The sequence below is a fragment of the Homalodisca vitripennis genome, chromosome X, assembly GCF_021130785.1.
Source record: "Homalodisca vitripennis isolate AUS2020 chromosome X, UT_GWSS_2.1, whole genome shotgun sequence".
Lineage (NCBI taxonomy): Eukaryota > Metazoa > Arthropoda > Insecta > Hemiptera > Cicadellidae > Homalodisca > Homalodisca vitripennis.
The window spans coordinates 58,943,016-58,963,579 of record NC_060215.1 but is presented as its reverse complement, the minus strand read 5'-3'; the positions used below and the strand labels follow the sequence as shown (position 1 = coordinate 58,963,579).

The 20,564-nt window shown below is 34.4% G+C and overlaps 1 protein-coding gene across 7 annotated transcripts in view; it reads left to right on the top strand.

Annotated features, from left to right (window-relative positions):
• The window catches only part of LOC124369045 (optomotor-blind protein-like), a 134,363-nt gene that overhangs the window by 35,526 nt on the left and 78,273 nt on the right, over positions 1 to 20,564 (top strand). For 5 of the 7 annotated variants that reach the window (XM_046826740.1, XM_046826738.1, XM_046826735.1 and 2 more), the window contains exon 2: positions 16,252 to 16,365. In XM_046826740.1, coding sequence (XP_046682696.1) covers positions 16,252 to 16,365 — 114 coding nt within the window. Of the gene's footprint in view, positions 1 to 16,067; positions 16,182 to 16,251; positions 16,366 to 20,564 lie in introns of all 7 variants that reach the window. The other 2 variants (XM_046826739.1, XM_046826734.1) reach the window with 1 other exon arrangement.

Sequence of the window (20,564 nt, the reverse complement as noted above, 5' to 3'; positions counted from 1 at the left end):
GGAAACTATTAATAGTGGTTACAATTTTGAATGGTAAAATTATTTACAATATCCTAAGATGTCTGGAAAACTGTGAGGAAACTTGAGTATTTCAAAAGATTTACAAATCTGAAACGTAGTTCTAGTTCTAACTGTATCATCTTGCATTACTAGGCAACGTATGTTTATTCTTTATAGAACCCTGTCCACATTTGTAAATTAGTTGTAATTTAAAATGTAAAACTACGATGTACACCACTACTACTAATATGTTCAGATATTTGTAGTACTCCTTCATAACGAAAATTTACACCACTTTGATGATGATGATCGATGATGTGGCTCAAAATCTTATAACTAAATATCCTAAGTCATCGCAGATGTACTGCCATTTGGATAGTAATATTTCAAAAGCGAAGTACCCCAATGTTCGTTTTTTAAATAAAAAAAGGTTGTTCCCAGGTATATGAGTTAAGGGTGAGCTTAGGATTCCAGCAGTAACATTTCTATTCCGACTATATTCGGCAATTGAGGTAGTAAAAGACAAATTATTTGAATACAAATGTGAATGTGAAGTATATTTCGAATCTGAGTGCCTGTGAAAGTGGTGTCCAAGGAGTCACGATGAAAGTAATATTTTTCTCCACGATGTTGTCATATTTCCAGCCATGACACGCGCGTATCTGAGAATGCCTATATTAGATTGTAAAGGCGCAGCGAATAGGGGTGCTGAGGGCCCTTAACCCTCGCAACGTGACGAAACTAACCTTAGTCACCCTCTCACTCACTCCCTCACTCTCTCTCTCTCTCTCTCTCTCTCTCTCTCTCACTCACTCTCGCTCTCTCACTCTCTAACTCTCCTTCCTTACTCATTCTCTTTCTATCTCTCTCTCCCTTCCTCAGTCCATCTGCTTCAATTATCAGTGTGATTGGGAATGATATTTTTGGAAAAGAATATTAAGCTCTGGTGTAACCGCCTTAAAACGTACGTTAGACTTCTGAGAGTTCGAACTGTTTTCCAGGAAAGAGAATACCACCCTCCAAAAAACTAACATAAAAACCTTAGTATGTGGATATGACTTAAACGTTTCCTATTGTTTTTCTTAAATTGACAGATATAATATTCACTATGTTCGTCGATAGTTAGGTTAATATTAATTATTCTAGTGGGATGGAAAAAATAAGTTGGGTTGTATAATTAATTGATAAGGATAAAACAGCATTAGAAAGATATGATCAGTTAAATACATATAATTATTTATCCATTTTCGTATGTCACACCATAAGGAGATCTAAGGCCTACAAAGTCCACATCTTATCGCTTTCCCCTTGGGTGATTGTGTAAAATTAATGTTTATGAGTTTGTAGCTCATGCTAATTTTTCTGAATGTAATTAAGTCGATCTATCATGGTGAACTAGTAAATTTGTATTGAACAAAAAGAAGTTTATATGTTAAAGCAGATGTCGGCAGAAAAGATTAATATTACACTGCCGTGTTAAAATAAATATTCAATATATTTATTAATAAGATTAGCTTAATCTCCCTTTATGTGTATAACTTTTGGCGGCTATGTAAGATTGATTTCATTATTAGATATTCACTTGAAAGAACATAAAAATGAACTGATATTTATGTTGTATCCTTTACGAATTATAGCAAACCTGTTGCAATATACTGGCGTCGACCTTTTTTATGGCTTGGGGAGGCACCTAGTTCAGTGTGAAAATGACGGTGTGACAGTTCAGCGCAAGGGTAATACTGACAGTGTGTCGTCTGGAGACAAGCGGGAGGAAAAGCACACACTGTGTAAGTGTGATAATGATGGTGTATGATGTAGCGGCCAGCGGGAGGGAAGGTGCCCGTATCCGCTCGCAAAGCAGGATACCCCTTCCCGCTACCTCTTCTTAATTAATTTAAATACGTGCGGCGCGTACAATGCTTCACCAATTAGCAGAACATCCGCTCGGTTAGCCTCAACTAAACTTCACACTACATAAATTGGAAAATTGTTGTCTTACAGAGTTGCAATTGGATCGACGCTGTGCAACACGACTTTAACACCTCATGTACGGGACGCACCGCGGCGCGCCGGGACGCTTTGATGTCGCGGACCGGGCCCGTTTCTCTCCGCCCTCAAAGGAACCGTTGTGTCATCGGCGGTTAAATATGAATGATGCTCTTTTATCAAAGACGACGAAACGGGGTGTTTACGCCACACTGACTTTCTTCTTGTTCAACCGATTTCGAGTCCTGTTTAATGTTACGAAATAAATAAAAGTCACCCTTCATTCCCGTTGTAAATCGATAACCCCTATATATTTTTCAGTTATTTACAAGTTTTTTAATTCCGTAGTCTTGAATTAACTGCGATGGAAATAGTGTTTTAAAGTTCACTAAAGCTAAAACGCGATATATTAATGGCTATTATATAAAATTCTACGGGTTTATTTAGGGTGGAGAATTTTAAATAAATCAAACTAATTACAAAGTCATCGGAAGAGAATTTAATTTATCAGCTCTCATTTGTATCTTGATATATTTAAAGACTGAAATTAAAAAAAATGTCACACTTTGCTTTGTTTTTGGCTATTGTCGTATTAAACTGTAGAAATCATTGTTGGAGATTTATTTATCTTGGTATCGATAGATATTTAGTAAATAAACGGAAGGTATTTTACATAATGGCCGAGAACATCACAAAAAATATAAATACACAATTTGAAATGCACGTGGTAACTTTCCATTGGTTCTTACCTTAATAATTTTTATTTTTTGGGATTATTTCACGTTTTATTTAACTCCAAAAGAGAGTTGATACAGAATTTCGCACGCCTTTTTTAATAGTTAATTCTTAAGTGCCAACAATTAGGGTTATACGAAGTCAGTTTTACTAGATTAGAAGTTAGTTATCATTGATGTTGTGGAGTTATTCTGTATTATATAGGTACCCTATTTTTGATAGTTTACATTTATGTTTCTTTAGACATATTATAAGAATTTTCACCCTTAGAGTTAATATTGTTCAATGTTTATCAATATTGACTAGTATTGGGTAGTCATCGAGGTATTAGAAGATTCCAAGGACTTGTGGATATATAAATGTTCTTTTCTACTGAGATTGATGATAATGCACAGTGACAAGCAATAGATGGTTAATTGCAAGTAAGAACATGGCAAGAATAAAGAAAGTCTGGTGTGCTGTGATATTGATGTGAGGAATGATTTGTAAACATTAGGTGGTAAGATACACCTAAGAATGTACCTCTTATAATGGTACTGTGTTCTGTATTTTCACTGATACTGACGCCTGGAGTGGTTTATCCAATGTGGCTAGCATTTGGTAGTTGACTTCATTTACAAAAGTAAAAAGAATGCAAGAATCTTGTTTTTGTTGTTTAACTGATATTGATGATGTCAGAAATGATTATCTACAGTGGATATCAATGATTATCTACAGTGGATATCAATGATTATCTTGGAGGATAACAACTTAGAAGGCGCTGAGGATCTAATGAAAACGTGTAGGGGTTTTTTAACACCATGAATATGTGTTTGTGAAATCGGCTAAAATGTAATAAGTGTGTGTTAAGTGCTTCTCCACTGTTACATTGACGTCAGAAATGTTTATCCACGAAATCAGCAAGAATGTAATAAGTGTGTGTTAAGTGCGTCTCCACTGTTACATTGACGTCAGAAATGTTTATCCACGAAATCAGCAAGAATGTAATAAGTGTGTGTTAAGTGCTTCTCCACTGTTACATTGACGCCAGGAATGTTTATCCAGGGTGGTCAGCTCGTCTCAGTTGGATGGTTTGCTTTGTTTCAATTCCAGCGAGCCCGAGACGATTTTATCAAATAGTGAGCTGGCCATAGGATGAATGGAGACCCGTAATAAACGGATTGGTGTCTGGAAGGCCCTCGGGCTGTCCGTGGGTGCTTATTATGGCATCGTGTCTGGCCCCCTTAACCTCTTTAATAATAGGTTGTGCCACTCCAGGCCCAGCTAAACAAACACCAGCTTACAGGTAACAACATACTTAGCCGGACTATTTTCCCCACAAAATTACTCCACCTCCCAGGCACTCGCTCCCAACACTTAATCATTGTTATTTGAATCAATTTTAAATTTGAATGAAATGCTTATCTAATTAATTTATTTATCCTCGCGCGATAGATTGATTTAATTTATTCCGTAATTTTTACTACGATAATAGCGAGAAAGTGTTTAGTATGGAAACGACCGGTCGTAAATTTATTTTTAAATTTTTGTTACGATCCATTTTGCATATTTAAATTGAGTCCGGCACCACCGAGTCTACCTTTTGTCTGAAGAACAGATATGACACAATTGTGGGCGTTACAGTTCTTTGTCTATTAGTTAGCGTATTGTTTGAAAAGGAGAGTACAACGCACATAACATTGTATCAACAAATCATCAAAGTCTTCTTTCAATGCAGATTTGAGTTATATGTGTATAAATTTATACTGACGAAGCAACAGAATCACTTATCTGAAGCGCAGTTAATCATCAAACAGACGTTACCACAAATCCGTTTGATTTCATACGATTATCTAACTGTTATATAATACATGATTTAGTATAGTATTTTTGGTATCTGGAATTATTATCATATAGCTAATATGGACTCTTGTCTTACCGATATACGATATTATCTTTCATTATCAGTAAATGGCTTCTATATAGGCCCTACTATTGCAGTGGTATATGTTCGTCTCAATCAGTCTTATAATTGATTATTTTTTATAAAGTATTCCCTAACTGTTATAGTACTGCAATACAAATGTTGATGGAAATTTAGTTTTATTGTACGGTATCTTTTACTTGGCCTTAATTTTCCAAAATCCACACCATAGGAGTACCAAAGCCAAATTCTGCTTAGGGTTCTACTCATATATACTCAACTGTCTTTTTGAAACTTTTTAGTTAAGAGCCCGCAGTCTGTGACAGTATCAGTTTTATATTTTTAACATATTTTAGCAAGGAGAATAGTAGATAGTTATCTTTTGAGCACTCGCCGAGATAATATGTATTTGCCGATATATACTAAGCTATGGAGCTTAATATTTAAAACATATTTACGTTATTATTACTGATACAAAGTTATAGTTTCATATTTAGGTCCGTCAATTGAAGTCAAAAACGAATAATAAACATAAAAGGACACTCTAATGGTAAATCAAAGTGTATGTAGAATAGGATTCCCACAAATATATAGATAACGGCGAGTCAGGAAACAATTCGAGAATAATATTAAACTGTATACTATAATATGAAATTAGTTTTAATGAATAAGAAATACAACTAGTTTTACTTTTTCCCAATTGCTTCAAGAATATAACAATATAATATGGCTGTACTAATTCTGATCTTCGTGGAATGACCACTACGTGCGGAACATCGTTTGCACCATAGTAATTTAAAAATCTTTAGCATACTCTCCGGAGAAGTGTGACAAACTTATAATATATTTTATTAAATTATTTAAAAATAGTAGTGATTGATTATTGTGATTGTTTGTGTAATTGTTAACGGATATTTTTTCTCAACGTTTTAAAAATTGTTAATTTGTTATTCAAACCTGATTCTTCGAAAATTATAAAGTTAATATAGTCAAAAGTAATAGATAAACATTTGTGGAATCCGTTAACGTTTATAACGCAAAATAGTAGATCCGTTCAGCCGAGTTAGCTGAATATCTCAGGGGTAATATAGAGGCAACATTTGTATTTCCAAACCTTAGCAACTATGGACCATTCGTCAACAGAAAACAGAAGTGTGAATAGTAGTGTACATAATGTTGCATATTCTCCAATTTTATGAATGACATAGTTAAATAAATGCTGTATCCGTTGAGCGTATGAATACATTTTTCACATTTCATATCAGTAGATAAAACTACTATCATTATTGTCCAGTATTGACCACATCAGAATACTCTTGATAAAATAGATTTACAAAATCGGATAAACAATCGTTACCATTAACTGGTACAGCCTTATGATTTCTAAACTATATTTTAACACTACTTTGGCAGTAAGGGAAAGCAGTGAGAGTGTGTTCTTGAGAAAATACATGAGGGTCACGGAATAAAACTTATGTGGTAGTCTCGCTTCAACCAGTGAAATGGCATGGTAACGTCATAGATTCGAGAGTCTTTGTTTGGAGTAATTGTTATAGGTAAAGGGTATAACATTCTCGAGATATAGAGAAGGCAGAGTAGAACGAGCGTACAAGTAAGAAAGAAGTACTGTCGAGACACGGTAGAGGTAGAAAGGACAGGGGTCCAACATACAAGGAGTGATAATGGTTTAGGCCACAGAACACGGAAAACACTGAAGGTACACAGTACTGGTGGATCAGACTGAATCTGCGGGTTAAAGGAATGATGGACGTTTAGACTGCATACTGCACATACTCTGCTGATGACACCGATAAGGGTATAACAGACAGGGCATTTAAGTTTAAAAGAATGATGAAATCTCATGTCAGAGAACATTAAAAGTACTGTAGAGATCAGCGTAGAGAGACTTGAGATCACAAAAAACTGAAGACACTGAAGAGACCAGCCGAAATCAGACTGAAAATTCGAGTTAGGAAAAATGATGAGACTATAGGTCAGAGAACACTGTAGAGACCAGTAAGGGTAGAGCAGACCGGGCGTCCAAGTTAGGAAGAATGATGAGAGACAGAGAGCGCGGTACTGACGGGACGGGTCGGCGCTATGTGGCGTGGCCAGCCAGTGTAATCAGCCGGAGCCCCCTGCGACCGCTGGCGCCACTCTACAAAACAAATAAATAATTTGCAGCAGCATCTCCGGGCTCCACTCACTCACTCACACGCGCGCTCACATACCTCCCTTTCAGCGTCAACTCGCCACTCCTGTTGTCTCCACTGTTCTTGGACCTCCTCAATACCTGATTGATGTCAAACTGATGATCTAATTTTTTTTTTAAGTAACGTTCTTTAACCCATGTGAGGCTTTATATATATATATATATATATATATATATATATATATATATATTTATATTACATATATATATATATATATATATATATATATATATAGGTAATAATAATAATAATAATATATATTACAAATATTTCTTTGTGATGTTTCTGTGTTTAAAATTTAATATTTATCACACAAACTAAAGGCTAAGTAAGATATTTCAAAAAAATAAATGGAATATAAAATCTTAAGTAATGCAAATTTATTTAAAAAAATTTAAAATGTAATCCACAGTGTACCGCTATCAAATTCTTGACATCTCAGTCAGTATTTGTCTTGCTGTTAGTGTACTAAAAACAAATCTATTTAAAAAAGCTGAATGACGTAATAATACATTCTCTAACACAAAATAAAACACACACAGGAGAAAATACACTTCCTCCCTCACTCAGCCGGTCTAGGAATGATAATGTAAAATCCAAATGGACCCGTTGTAGTGAAATGTTCTCATCGCCTTCCGTGCCCGTCCGCTTAAATTCAGTATAATTGGGTTTCACAAAAACACTGTCGACACGAAAAGGCCTAATTAGTTTAAGGGTCGGGCTTTAACAGAATTTTCTTCAAAACATTTAATAATTTGTGAATTTGTGAAGATCTAGTTACTGAACATGCAAGCTGTGTCTCCTAGATTTACGTATAAGGTTCGCGTCAGACTCTGCGACCTACATGCATTCAAATAGACCCATATCGCCCTTCTATATTAAATTGTTGACTAAATGAAGGAGACAGTGTCTAAGGTTCAATTGTGAGGCAGATCTTATGTTCGTGTGTCGTTCATTGTGTTACTGGCTTACCCTAATTATTTCAATACAAATTCTAAATATCGGTTGTAAATATTTTTTGTATTTGAGGTTTTGCTATTTTTAATTAAATGGAAATAGTTATTAAGAATCATACAAATTAATTGAAGTTAATATTATAGGAGCCAAGTTGGTCAACGAAGAGGTTTGCAGGAGAAAAAGTAATTTTTACGTAACGTATGTTTCGTTATTAATGTTTTCGTATTACTAATTAAGTATGTACTAGGTATTCTTCACCAACACTTGATCTATTGTCCTGTTTTGTTAGAGCAGATGATGTGTACCCATTTTTTGTAAAAGTTTTAAAACATTTAAAGTTGCAGTACAATTTATTCCAGTAATCATAAGTACATTAAGTTTCAACAAACCTCTGTATGTTCTTTTAACTTAAACACAAAGTTAAACTATAATTAGTTTAATCGTCGTCTATTATTATCTGGGAGAGCGAGACACATAGTATTGTAGTCCAAATTGCAAGATACAGCATACTAAGTAATATTGCTGTTGGTACAGAATAAACAGCCAAGATAATTCAGTTGAAAAAATAAGAAAAAATAATTTAAACTTTGACAGTGACACGAGGTACCAGAATAGCATATATTGACATAGATAAGATTAGATATCTGTAGCCAAAATTAATAGAAAGTAAACTGAAGATCACTCATAATATGGTTCCGTTTTAGATAAACGCTTAATATCTTTCATGAGATTTACTTAGGTCTTTTTTAAGTTTATTTTAAGAACTGGCAAGTCGTGTACTGGTAGCAGGAATATTCGTATTGTTTAAAACTGGTTTATAGTTTAATATTTAGTTTTTCGACTTTTCGTTCATGTCGTGGTAAATATTGAAAAGTTAGTTTCGTTACAGTGAAACCTAATTTTCACTCCCCATCGTAAAAATGACAGGGCAACTGTAATAGAGTGTCGGTTACTGAGTTCTTTGAGGAGACCATTACGAAAGCGTTGGTGAGATCAGCTCTACCGCTCAATTTAAGCGGGATTTTGGCCGGCCTTTGAAGAGTGGTAGTGGTATAACAATATCACGCAATCTGTGCAGATATGGCGATGATAGCGAGGGGGTGCAGGGGAAGAGGGGGACGAGAGCTGACGCTAAGCCGGTCGACTAAGAGGTGTCATGAACTACAATAGGGATTACAACGGTATCATCAAAATAAACCTCCACTCAATTTCTATTGAGCGTCCCAGCGGCTTCTGTCGTCGTGTCTGAAAACATAAATCTGCTCAAAAGAGACAAGGGTCGGCCGCGGCTCCCGGGCCCCGGGCAGGGTCCTCCAAACATCTCATCCATTTGTTCCCGTCCCTGCAGTAGAGTTCCTGGCTTGTCTGGGCCAGCAGTAAACAGTGTATTCATCCATTAATTATAATTAATGATTCCAAACGTTTCATCGTTGGTGTAGAAACTCAATGCAGTGTAGCGAATTAAACATTTAGTATTACTATCTATCGATTGGAAAGTCAATGGTACGGAGCAAAAATGAATTTTTGTTTGTATAGCAACGTGATTTAGATAACGTATAGTCGAAAAGAGTACTAACTAGCTCACCCGTTACACACAAAAGTAGTCTATCTGTGTTTTGTTAGAAAATATCAAGTCAGCTAGTTCCTGCTGCAATAAATTTCTTATTCCCCAATCTGAAATTACAACACTGCTACCGTATTATAACGGGTTTAAATGTAATTTGGACCGTGCAAACCGTGAAATATACATTGGATAATGAATAACGATGTTTACTCACAAACATCACAAACACACAAACAACAAACTCACAAAGTCGTGTTTTTAACCCGTTTGAATTTTGAAACGTTGATTTAACGTTTGTACATTACGCTACAGTGTTGTGTAATCACATATCTCGTGCTATGCACGAACACTGTGAGTAATAGTTCGCCCTTATGTAATATATACAGTATTTACTGTTTATATATTCGGTTATCGTTAAAGTTGAGGAACGGCAGGACGCGAAGCTCGGTCCGACATTTGAATATGATAGGTTAGTTAATTATGACTAAGTATTTAATAGAAGGCCAGACTTTATATTATCCGAGGTATTTATGAACTAAATCGTATGTAGAGACACACTAACTAACAGACTAATAGTAAATGCCCCGGATAGACTGAACACCGAAGAAAAAATTGGATGTAAACTTAATAAAAATTTAAATACCTTAACAAACTTTCTGTTTCAATACATTTATCCGGTACATAGAATATATGCACTATTTGTCAAATCGTTTGTTAGTATACTAAAACAGTAATTTTATTTTAACGATGTAACATTTTAAACATGTGATCGTCTCTGAATATCGTATGCGAATGCGTTACGTTGAGTTGGACAAATATAGCGTAAGAACTAAAACAATAAATTCATATTGGCAAAACAGAGATAACGGACGGGTACGCAAAGTCTGGTGGGCTACGTGCGAGAAGGCACTAAGCCCTCAACCTTGCGCGCGATCTTTGGACTGACTATTAACCTCATGAGTGACATTACTTATCACTCATCACCAATAACTGAGATATCAGTTTACTATGAATGATTGACGTAAGCGACGAGCACAGTAAGTTGGCGGATTCAAGTACGCCACAGCCACATTCCCATCGTAACCCCGCGCACTTCACTACTTACGTCCCGTTCTTGATCATGATCTCCTGACTATGAATTATTGTGGTTTAGGAATTGTAGTACGTCACACACCCATCCTAGCACCGAGCACATCTCTGCCTTCCTTTGCGCCGTGCTTTATCGTGCCTTTCTGACTATGGACCTTGGTGGTTCTGGAATTCGGACACATCACACTCTCTTCCTAGATCGTGCACGTCTCTTCGTCAGTGCCGTGCTTCATCATGCCAGTCTGACTGTAGAATAATATGGTCTTCAATAAGTTGTATGATCCCATTATAAAACATATATTTAAAATAAAGACATATCGTAGAATGCGTTTGTGTAAATTTTAATTTTAATCTGTCAGACATTTGGTATTACCACCTGGTCAGGTTTATTTTCTTACAAAATAATACAGTAGGTATTGTTTAAAGTAACAGGACTTTTCATAATTTGTCTTCAGAGCAAAAAAGGAAAATGTGTATCAGTATGATTCGAGGTCTGCAATCTGATCTCTAACTCGGTAGGATAACTAACCTGATAACTACACACTAAATTAACGAAAACATTACATACCTAAGTTCTGTGAAGACATGGAAGTCCAAAATCAAAACAAAACATATATGTACACTCCATACACATTATTTCCAGTCATGTATTTAAACTTATCTTAACCATAGATCGCATCTGACAATCGTCTGTACAACCATGCAAACTGTTTGTTTCAGTTCGCATATCTTTGGTCCACGTTACGATAGATAGCGTTACGATGTATCATAACAAATCCTGCTGCATCTACAAATGTTCCGTCACTAAAAATGAACTTTAAACAAAGAATATTGTCTAGCTGTGCTATTGATAACTCAGCTATGGAAGACAGGAGAGCTGATTTCAAAAAGGTACTATTAACGGAGACAACGGCTGACAGAACAACTGTGGTTAGAATGCATAACTCCATAACATTACGGAAAACACATACATTTGTATTTTCGGTATACATCAGAAAGTACCACTTACAGTATTCACAACTGTAAACCAAAACAAACTTCTGTCAGTACAGTACGATAAAAAATAACTATCAGTTTGATACATAAAACTGGCGGAATTTGTTCCTTTTACTAAACTCATCCAAATGGTGGTTGTATGTTCAACAAATGTTTTACAAATACCTTGTAATCATCGAGCATATGTAGAACTTATGTAAAAGTATACGTTGTGTGGAATTAGGCGGGATACCGTGAAATCTTTATTTTAGCCTCATAATTACAGTTTTATTATTTCACCAAGTCAAAAGCCATGTTATATGTGTTTGGTTCAGGAATTATTAAGAATATGCGATTTATTAGGAGAAAGAAAGATATTGAAAATGGTAGAATATAGAAACAGTAAAGTTAACTAAAGTAAAGATCAAGTAATGAGGCGCGACCCAGCAATGTAAAGCCAACCTACTGGCCGAGTACGACTAGCACTAGTAGGCTTACTAGCAATAGTAGTACCCGGTATGTCGATGAGGCTCTGTGCGGTGGCCCAAACACATATCTCACGCAGGGGCAGCCTCGTCCTATTGTGCCTATTAAAGATGGCCGATCGGCAGATGTTTCCCCTTTGGGAGCGAGTGGAGGGGCCGATGACGTCACGCCTTTTTGTGCAACGCGGCCATTTTTCAATCTTTCAATAACGTTTTGCACACGCATTGCTAGAGGCGGATGCAAGTGCGGTTGTCACTTACGCCGGGGTACCGCGACCTGCAGGTGCGGCCCCCGGTACTTGCTCAGATGCCTCTGCGTTAAAGTAGCGAGTAGCGAAGTTTACAAAGTGGGAACCGAGCTCTAAGCAACGTGACCTCACTTGTACTCGCTCGATCCCAATGTGTTATCAGGAGATTAACATCACTCAATATATTTTACTTTATACCTAACCGTGCTACAATATTCTATTTAAATTTATATGCTTCAAGGTATTATCATGAGTAGTAAAGTGAGTTAGTTGCCATTAAAGTTTACAATAAAATCATTCAAAACCATTGTTAGCCTTTTTCATCTTTTATTAATCTTGCATGTAACTGGTTGTTTTCTTGTAAAGATTCAGTGTATTAGTACTCAAAGTTGAATTAATAAAATACATTTCTAGTATTGGAATCTCAAATTATTCAAACAGAAATAGAAATAGAAAAATCGTTCCAAAAAATTCATGATATGACTATTATATATCCATACGGTACATACACTATTATGATTCCAACAAATCTCCGCTATCAAAATTTCTATAGTTGAACATATTCTACAGGGACATCAAATCAAATTAATTTGTAACGTTTAATTTTTAATGGTGTCAACTAATACGTTACGTCATACGTTATTTAGTCTGCATCTTTGATAGTGAATATGAATAAGAAATAAATTAATATTTATATATTGACAAGGTTTTTATAAAATATACCGAAAAGAAGAATGTGGCGTTCATGGTTTACTAAAAGAAATATAACATACGAAATATAATAGAATTATAAATAGAAATATAATACTATTTCAACTTCATACGCGGCGAAACTAAACAAATATTGCTTAGTTTATACAATAAAAGCACTGGTTAGTGTGGAGGTTCCTTTTAATTTTAATGAGGTTAAGCATCCATGAACACCATATTAAACTAGTGTTCGGTTGGTAGCCCCTGCTTTAGGAAACTGTGCAGAGTCTTCTTGCATCAAAATAACAGTGTAGCTTACATATATTAAATATTAGCTGGATCTAAATTTATCTTGCCAGAAAGAAATAGGCCTATCAAATTTGGTAGAGAATCAATTGTGTTTCTATACAATGCATTGCATACACGGTTTATTTCTAAGTAAAACGTTGGAAGAACCACATTTAAAAACCTCAAACTTCAACCTACATCAAGGTTAAAAAAGTAATACGATTTGTAAGAATTAATTGCATAAGTTGATTCGAAGCTATTGTATAGTGAAGGGAGGGGAAGCAAAAAGACTCAGATTTAATCTCATTTTAACGTCAGCATGAAATGTTTGCTGTTGATGATGTAGACCATGAGTGACGAAGACGTCTGTTATGGTAGGGCATAATACTTATACAGAACTGACTCCATCCATGGAACACACTTGTAAAAGGCTCTATTAAGAAAGAATATTATTATAACAAAAAAATACTTTATTTGTATTTTTTTGTAATTATTTATCACAATATTACTATTATGTCGCATTGTTCTATATACATGTTACTGACTCCCCCAGTCACTAATTTTGGTATTATAAATATAAATATTCAAGAGATATTCAAATAAAAATTGCAAATGAAAATTATATTATTAATTTTACATTGTACTCTAGTTTATTATTATCGGAATACCGATTGTCGTATGGTGTAGGAATTTGACATTCTTATAGCATTAAGAAAAATCTGGGGGTCGGAAAGTTAATTTTGTTATAATATTTCGATAAGTTTATTATTATTGAAGTTTAACTCAATGCGTTTAATTTCATTTTGTTCAGAACTTTTCAAGATACGTTAAATATTTGAATGCAAGCACTAGAAAAATGTAACATTACTAATCGTAATGTTACATTTCTATCTATCTTGTTGAATCTTATATCTACATAACATGGGAAATATATTCTATTAATATACACATTATTTTATTCCACCCAAAATGCAACTTGATAAAAAAGTATATTTGTAAGTGCCTCAAATAGGGCTCCTTTATGAAAATCCTTGTGATCATTGCCTATGATAAATTGGGTTGGTTGTATCTTGGCCCAACCAGTCCAGTACCCATGAATATCAGGAAATATGTAAATAAATAATGCTTTAAGTACGAAAAATGTTTATAAAAACTCGTGTGTGTTTAAATTATCTGGACTTACGGATACTATACAGTCTAAAAGTAATGTAGCACACATTTAGCAAAGAAATAAATGTATTTAATAATAAAACCATATGCTTGATACATTATAATTTATTTTTAATACGTAATATATTAGTTTGTATATTTCCTTACTGTTGAGCGCTTAATAACTGTTGGTGTTGTTGTTTATTGTTCACATTGTATGCCTACCAGTTCCCCAATCATAATTTCTAATACTAAAGGTTAAAATTAAAATATAAAGTTAGATGTTATCATCTTGTCACGTTCACATCTCGAATTGTTTGATAACTAGTAGCATTTGTCTGACTTAACGTTTCTAGTCTGATATAAAAATAGAAAAAACATTGACCCAGTGATATAGACCACCAATCTGACCTTGTCGTCACGTCGATTTAGAAATATAGCTCATAAAACAAACAGATAAGAGAATCCCGATGATAAAACATCGATGGAACTAAAATTAACGAGCTGTTAAATGTTGCAGATAGTTTTGTTTACCAACTACGTGCCACTGTGGAAACTGCAGTGTTGAAATTGTGTCGTGTCATATTAATAACAAATTGCATATTTCTGATAAGTGTTAGGACTCGAAGAAAAGTAGCTCCAACTGAAACAGCGTTATTGACCAAGCTTATAATAAATCTAATATACTGTACAAATAATTTGAAAATTCTGAACAAAAGTCACAATTGGTGTGACTAATCATTAGTTGGAACGAATCTAGCACTCTTTCCAATTAAATAAAAGTTAGCTCGAGGCAGTTTTATATGACCTAAAAGATTTTTACATGGCCTTACTATAATAATTCTCAGCAGATTCAAGAACATATTATTTTGTGAGATAATCACAGGAAACTTTTAACCTATGCAGGAAAATCAGTGGAGCACTTCTAAGATTATCATAATCTTATACATTAACTAAATCACAATTAATAGAATTAGAAACTTCGCTAAATAATTAGTTGTGTTATTTAAAACATAATATATGATATACATTTGCTTCTAAGCATAACAATTCTAACGACATCTGTTACAATATTAAAATTTACTTGTTCAATAAACATAGTATTTTCATGGCAACCTAATTATTTATATTTTAACTTCTGACTTGAGGAAGTGCAGTGTGTTGAAATAGATGTAAGTCAAGAATGTGGAATTTAACTGCATATCACTAAATTTTGGTAACATTAAATTATTGCGTTAAGAAGGAAATTTGTCTGATTAAGTGTTAAACGTCAACTGGCACACCGTATTTTATGGTACATTTCGTTTCTTTTAACAGTACTCCGTAAAACATGATTATTCCTAGTTCTCAACTGTAAGTTTGAAACATGTCTTCTGTAATAATCAAATGTTATAATAAATTAACCATGCTAATATTATAAACACTGAGTTGTTTGTGAATGGAAGAATACGACGGACGAGTGGCTGACGAAAGGAGGAGGGATTCCAAACATATATCACTGTGTTAACTCTCCTAATTATAAAATCACGCTCGTTAAATAACCAGTACAATTGAATTTAATTCCCAGTCTAATTGGTGATAAAGTAGCGTTGACCCTCGCCGACTTAATGGTGATGTTCTCAGATTTAACTGGGAGTAAAGAATAATGATGATGAAGTGATGGACTTGGTTTTGGAGAAACCAAAATCACAAACGTATCTGTACTTATTTATTGACCATGATTTACCGGGTGCCTGACATTTGTATAAATGTGTGCCCGTCCTAACGTGTTTGTGTGTTCCACAGGCAAATGTTCCCACAGATGAAGTTTCGAGTATCTGGTTTGGACTCTAAAGCGAAATACATTCTGCTGTTGGATATAGTCGCGTCCGATGACTACAGATACAAATTTCACAACAGGTAGTTAGATGGTTCGCACGTAGACTTCACCTCATTTTAGTTTCGTTATTTCTTTGTTTTGTTCTTTTAGGCGCATGTTTCCCGCCTACAAAGTCCGAGTTATGGGGCTAGACAAAAAGGCCAAATACATCCTCCTAATGGACATCGTTGCGGCCGATGACTGCCGATATAAGTTTCACAACAGGTAGATCAAGTTTGGTACTGTAGTAGCATGTAGCATGTCGATTTGGCCTTTTTGGACTCGGCCCGAGCCTTGCATGCTTTATTCGAGCCTTGCAACTCACAGTGTAGACGGCATGGTGCAGGTACAGATGTAGATGTAGTTGTAGATGCGAGTGGTTGCAGAAACAGATTTTATCCGGCAGTTGCCGTTCACATATATCAAGTCAAATTAATGAAATCACTTGTATTATATTTATTACTATTAAAATTAACCAAAAGAAATTTTTAACGTGAAACATTCATTAATTTTGTATTCCCAAATCTTTGACAAGCATAAACTTTTTATATGTCTCATGCAATTCGCAGGTTACACGAAATTGAATAGTTCAAGCTTGTATAAAAATTATATTACTAACTTCTTGGTTTTCAATAGTATTGAATGTTTTAGAATGCGATGAGCAAATTAAATTTCCACGGGAGTAAGCCTGAAATTGGAGGTTAATTAAATAAAATACCTTCTTTAAATTACTTAGACTGAAGAGATCCTTGTTTGCCAATATCATAAAAATTGAACGTAGAACAATTTTATTAGTAAAACCAAGCGGTAAAATGGGGCCAAACTAAGATCTGCGTCTGCATCACTCACATGTCTTGTACATTGACCGAAGGCCATGCAGGTGATTGGATAACCTTACTGTAAGTTACACTATAATACGTTGCACTGTGTTGTTACCTTTTGTAATAATTCACTCAATATTTTACATATCTTTTCACGAATTTTGAGGCACTATAACATGTTGTATTTAACGTAAGTGTTACACACCTCTTTTTGAAATTGTGTATATTTTTTGTATCTGAAGTCGCTAGTTGTTAAGAACTCACTGAGACTCCAATGGTACAAAATTTGTTGAATGTATTAGTATGAATGGTATGAGTTAAAATACAACAGAGGTGTATACAATTTTACTTTGGTCTTAGATTCCTATGCAATTACGAAAATAAGTCTTTAAGTCTTCCCACAGATAGTACTCACTGCCACAACATTTTATGAACAAAATATAGAATATATGAGTTTGTAAGATATAAAGAGCTTAACTTGATGCCCGTTGGAGGTATAGAAAGTGCCCATCTAGTTTTTTTTTTTTTTTGTCAACTATGTAAACTTGCCAAATGTGCAGTGTGGGCTTCAAATTTTAACAACAGAAGTCAGTAAACATTGGGAATTACCTTGAGGGATTAGATAAAACGCTATAATTATATATTAGTATAAGTACCTATATTAGAGATTAATATTAAACAAAAAACGTTGTCTGTAAAGATTTCTATAATAGATTTTAAAGTACATTATTGTATTATTAATCCTTAAAATATTGTATTATAAATACATGGAGATGGTTTATACGAGGTAAGGCGGGATAATAATAAGTTTTAGTAATAATATGGCAGGAGTAAATAATATAATGTGTACTAATATGTTGGCTGAATAAATATTTGAACTTCAAATCAATGAAAATTTTAAAAAGGTGATGTAATAAGTTTTATATCAATATGCCGCAACAAAAATTGGATTGCCTTGTCCAAAGATTTATATTTAAATCATATTCAGGATTTGTATTACTTATAAAACTATTTGAATATTTGTTTCTATAATAATGTAGTCTAATTTATGAACAGGGGACATAGCTCATAAACATGAGATCCCAATACTAGAATTGAAGGATATCAGTGATTCTTTGTGTCCTTGGGAGTTCTTGTATGAGGAGTTGGTGTATAACCTTATATGTAAGCACATCATTTTAAAGATTTTAGGAGAACACAAATATCAAATTAGAAATCTGATTGAGGCAGCTTGCATTAAAATCACCCAACAGCCAATAATGAAAGCATCCAAAGAAATGACTATAATATAGATCAAATATTATCCAACTTTCACTTTTTTATATCAGCGTTCTCGTATTATTATTTCTTTCAATTACATGTAACATATTTACATGTAAGGGGTTAATTGCTTTGATTTTTCATTATCTCTTCTAGGAGGATAAAACTCACTGATCTCATAAATTGTAGTCATATCAGCTTTTTATTAATTGAAATAGTTTGTCTTTTAAATGAAAACAAATATTTAGATTCAGTCATACAAGATTGAAAATGTTGACGTTTTCCTCTCGAAATTTCTGTTTATAATAAGACATTTAACAACAATTAAGGCATCCAAGACGTGTACGTTTATTATTGGTTTTGAAAACAAGTTACTGTGAATTATTCAAAACTTTAATATCTATATGTATTTAAAGTAAAGTTATAATTTTGTATCTGGATTATGGGTACGAATACTAACAGTAATAAAAAATAAAATAGAAATTTTGTTTTCATCTTAATTTAGGTACATTTTCTGTTTGAATTGAGGTCCTTTTGACTGTTCAGTATACTGTATAGTTAAACAGTAATACATGATAGCAACCCCTATATCAATTTGTCAGGTGTGAAATTCAGTAAAAGCATTATATTCTTTAGTGTGGTAGTACATCTCTTCTTATTCCTATCACACTTTTCAGTATCTCGTTTTATCTGTAAATGTTTAACACTATAGTTAGTTCCGGATAGCGTATCACTCATAATTTCAATTAGACTAACTAGAGCCTTCCTAAAGTACTTCACTTTATTATTTATCGTCCCTAGATTGTATAGTAATATTGTTTGAATTGATTAAATGCAGAATCAAACAGCTTTAAAATAATTTCAATTACTTTTCCCCACCCCACTGACTAGCTCAGCCAATGACGCTAAAGGAATATCACATTTGCCTCAGCACGGTCAATAGTGGACGTTTACATACGCACAAGCATTTCCAGTAGAGACGAGGGACAACAGTCCAAACATACAGTGTACAACGTTCACTTGTTTCTCGGAATCATAACAGACAGCTGATATTATTTAAACATAGATTCCATACCCGTATAAGTACAAATTAACTCGTTAGCAAGGGCGGTGAGCAGGGACAAGAAATGCAATTACAAATCAACAGCGGAGGAAATGATCGAATGGGGGAAGGCGGGCCCCGTATCGAAGCGACAACAACAAAAACTGGGACTGAGACCATACTTGCTGACCATTAAACATCATTACACGAGTATTAAGCTCACTACGTTCCACCTGCCCGTATATCAGATATTCACGGGCAAGTATGTAGTGGTCGCGTTTTCTCTTTTGACAATCAATTTATAGGTTTCCAGCACCGGACCCTTTGTTCGTCTTACTTTACACAGTAACATACCATGTATCTTATTTATTTATTAACTTTTAGTACCCTTTGTGGTATTTTAAAATTGCTATATCAGTTACTGACAGTATAAAGTGTTGTCATTTTTACAAGTAACATTTTCATAATACAGCAATTGGCCACTGACATATTAAAAACAACTGCTCTTGAGGTAAAAATGTTAGTTCTTCGTCATGAAATCTGAAAATTCAAACAGTAGTAGTATTGTAATGGTTTCTAATAAAGTGTAGACTTCTTGATAAATGATTTATTTAAGAATATTATGTTTCTGGTTAAAGTGGGGGGCTTCAAAATCACGTATAGCAGTTTTACTAGTACAGTTAAAGACACATTACTTTATAATTTCAATTAGTTGAAATATTTTTGTCTCATGCAATGTAAAACTCTTCTATAAGGAAGTTCTCTTCTTTTATTGTCTAATTTCACCATTCAAATCAATCACAACAGAGCGTCCTCGTTTCTTAGTAGCCCATGTACAGTAAAATAAAATATGGACTTTGATCATTGAATTTTGTTTCTAGCTGCTCCTATACAATTTTTTGAACGACATTAGAAAAATAAATCATTTAAATCAACATACAAGCGACTTCCGGTAGTTTTGAGCGAGTTTTCGTGTCGCGGTTTTTGAATTCATACAGTTTATTCATGCATTTAACCCTCATAAGGGGTTTCAGACCTAAAACCGAGCAGATGAGTGGTGAATCACGAATTGCGTCCAATGTAACGCTCGTAGTACACGGTGAGAGGTTTGCACTCAATATGAAGGCCGAGAGTGAAGCAACGGCCACCGAATGAAGCGAGGACCCCCCTCTCACCGGTGACCACGAACATCCACATCGGTCACCCCTTTATTATATAATTGTCCAATAATACAGTAACACAGGCGGCCGAAACGTGACCCTTGCTGATTAATCCAAGCTTACAGTAGGAGTGGCTTTTAG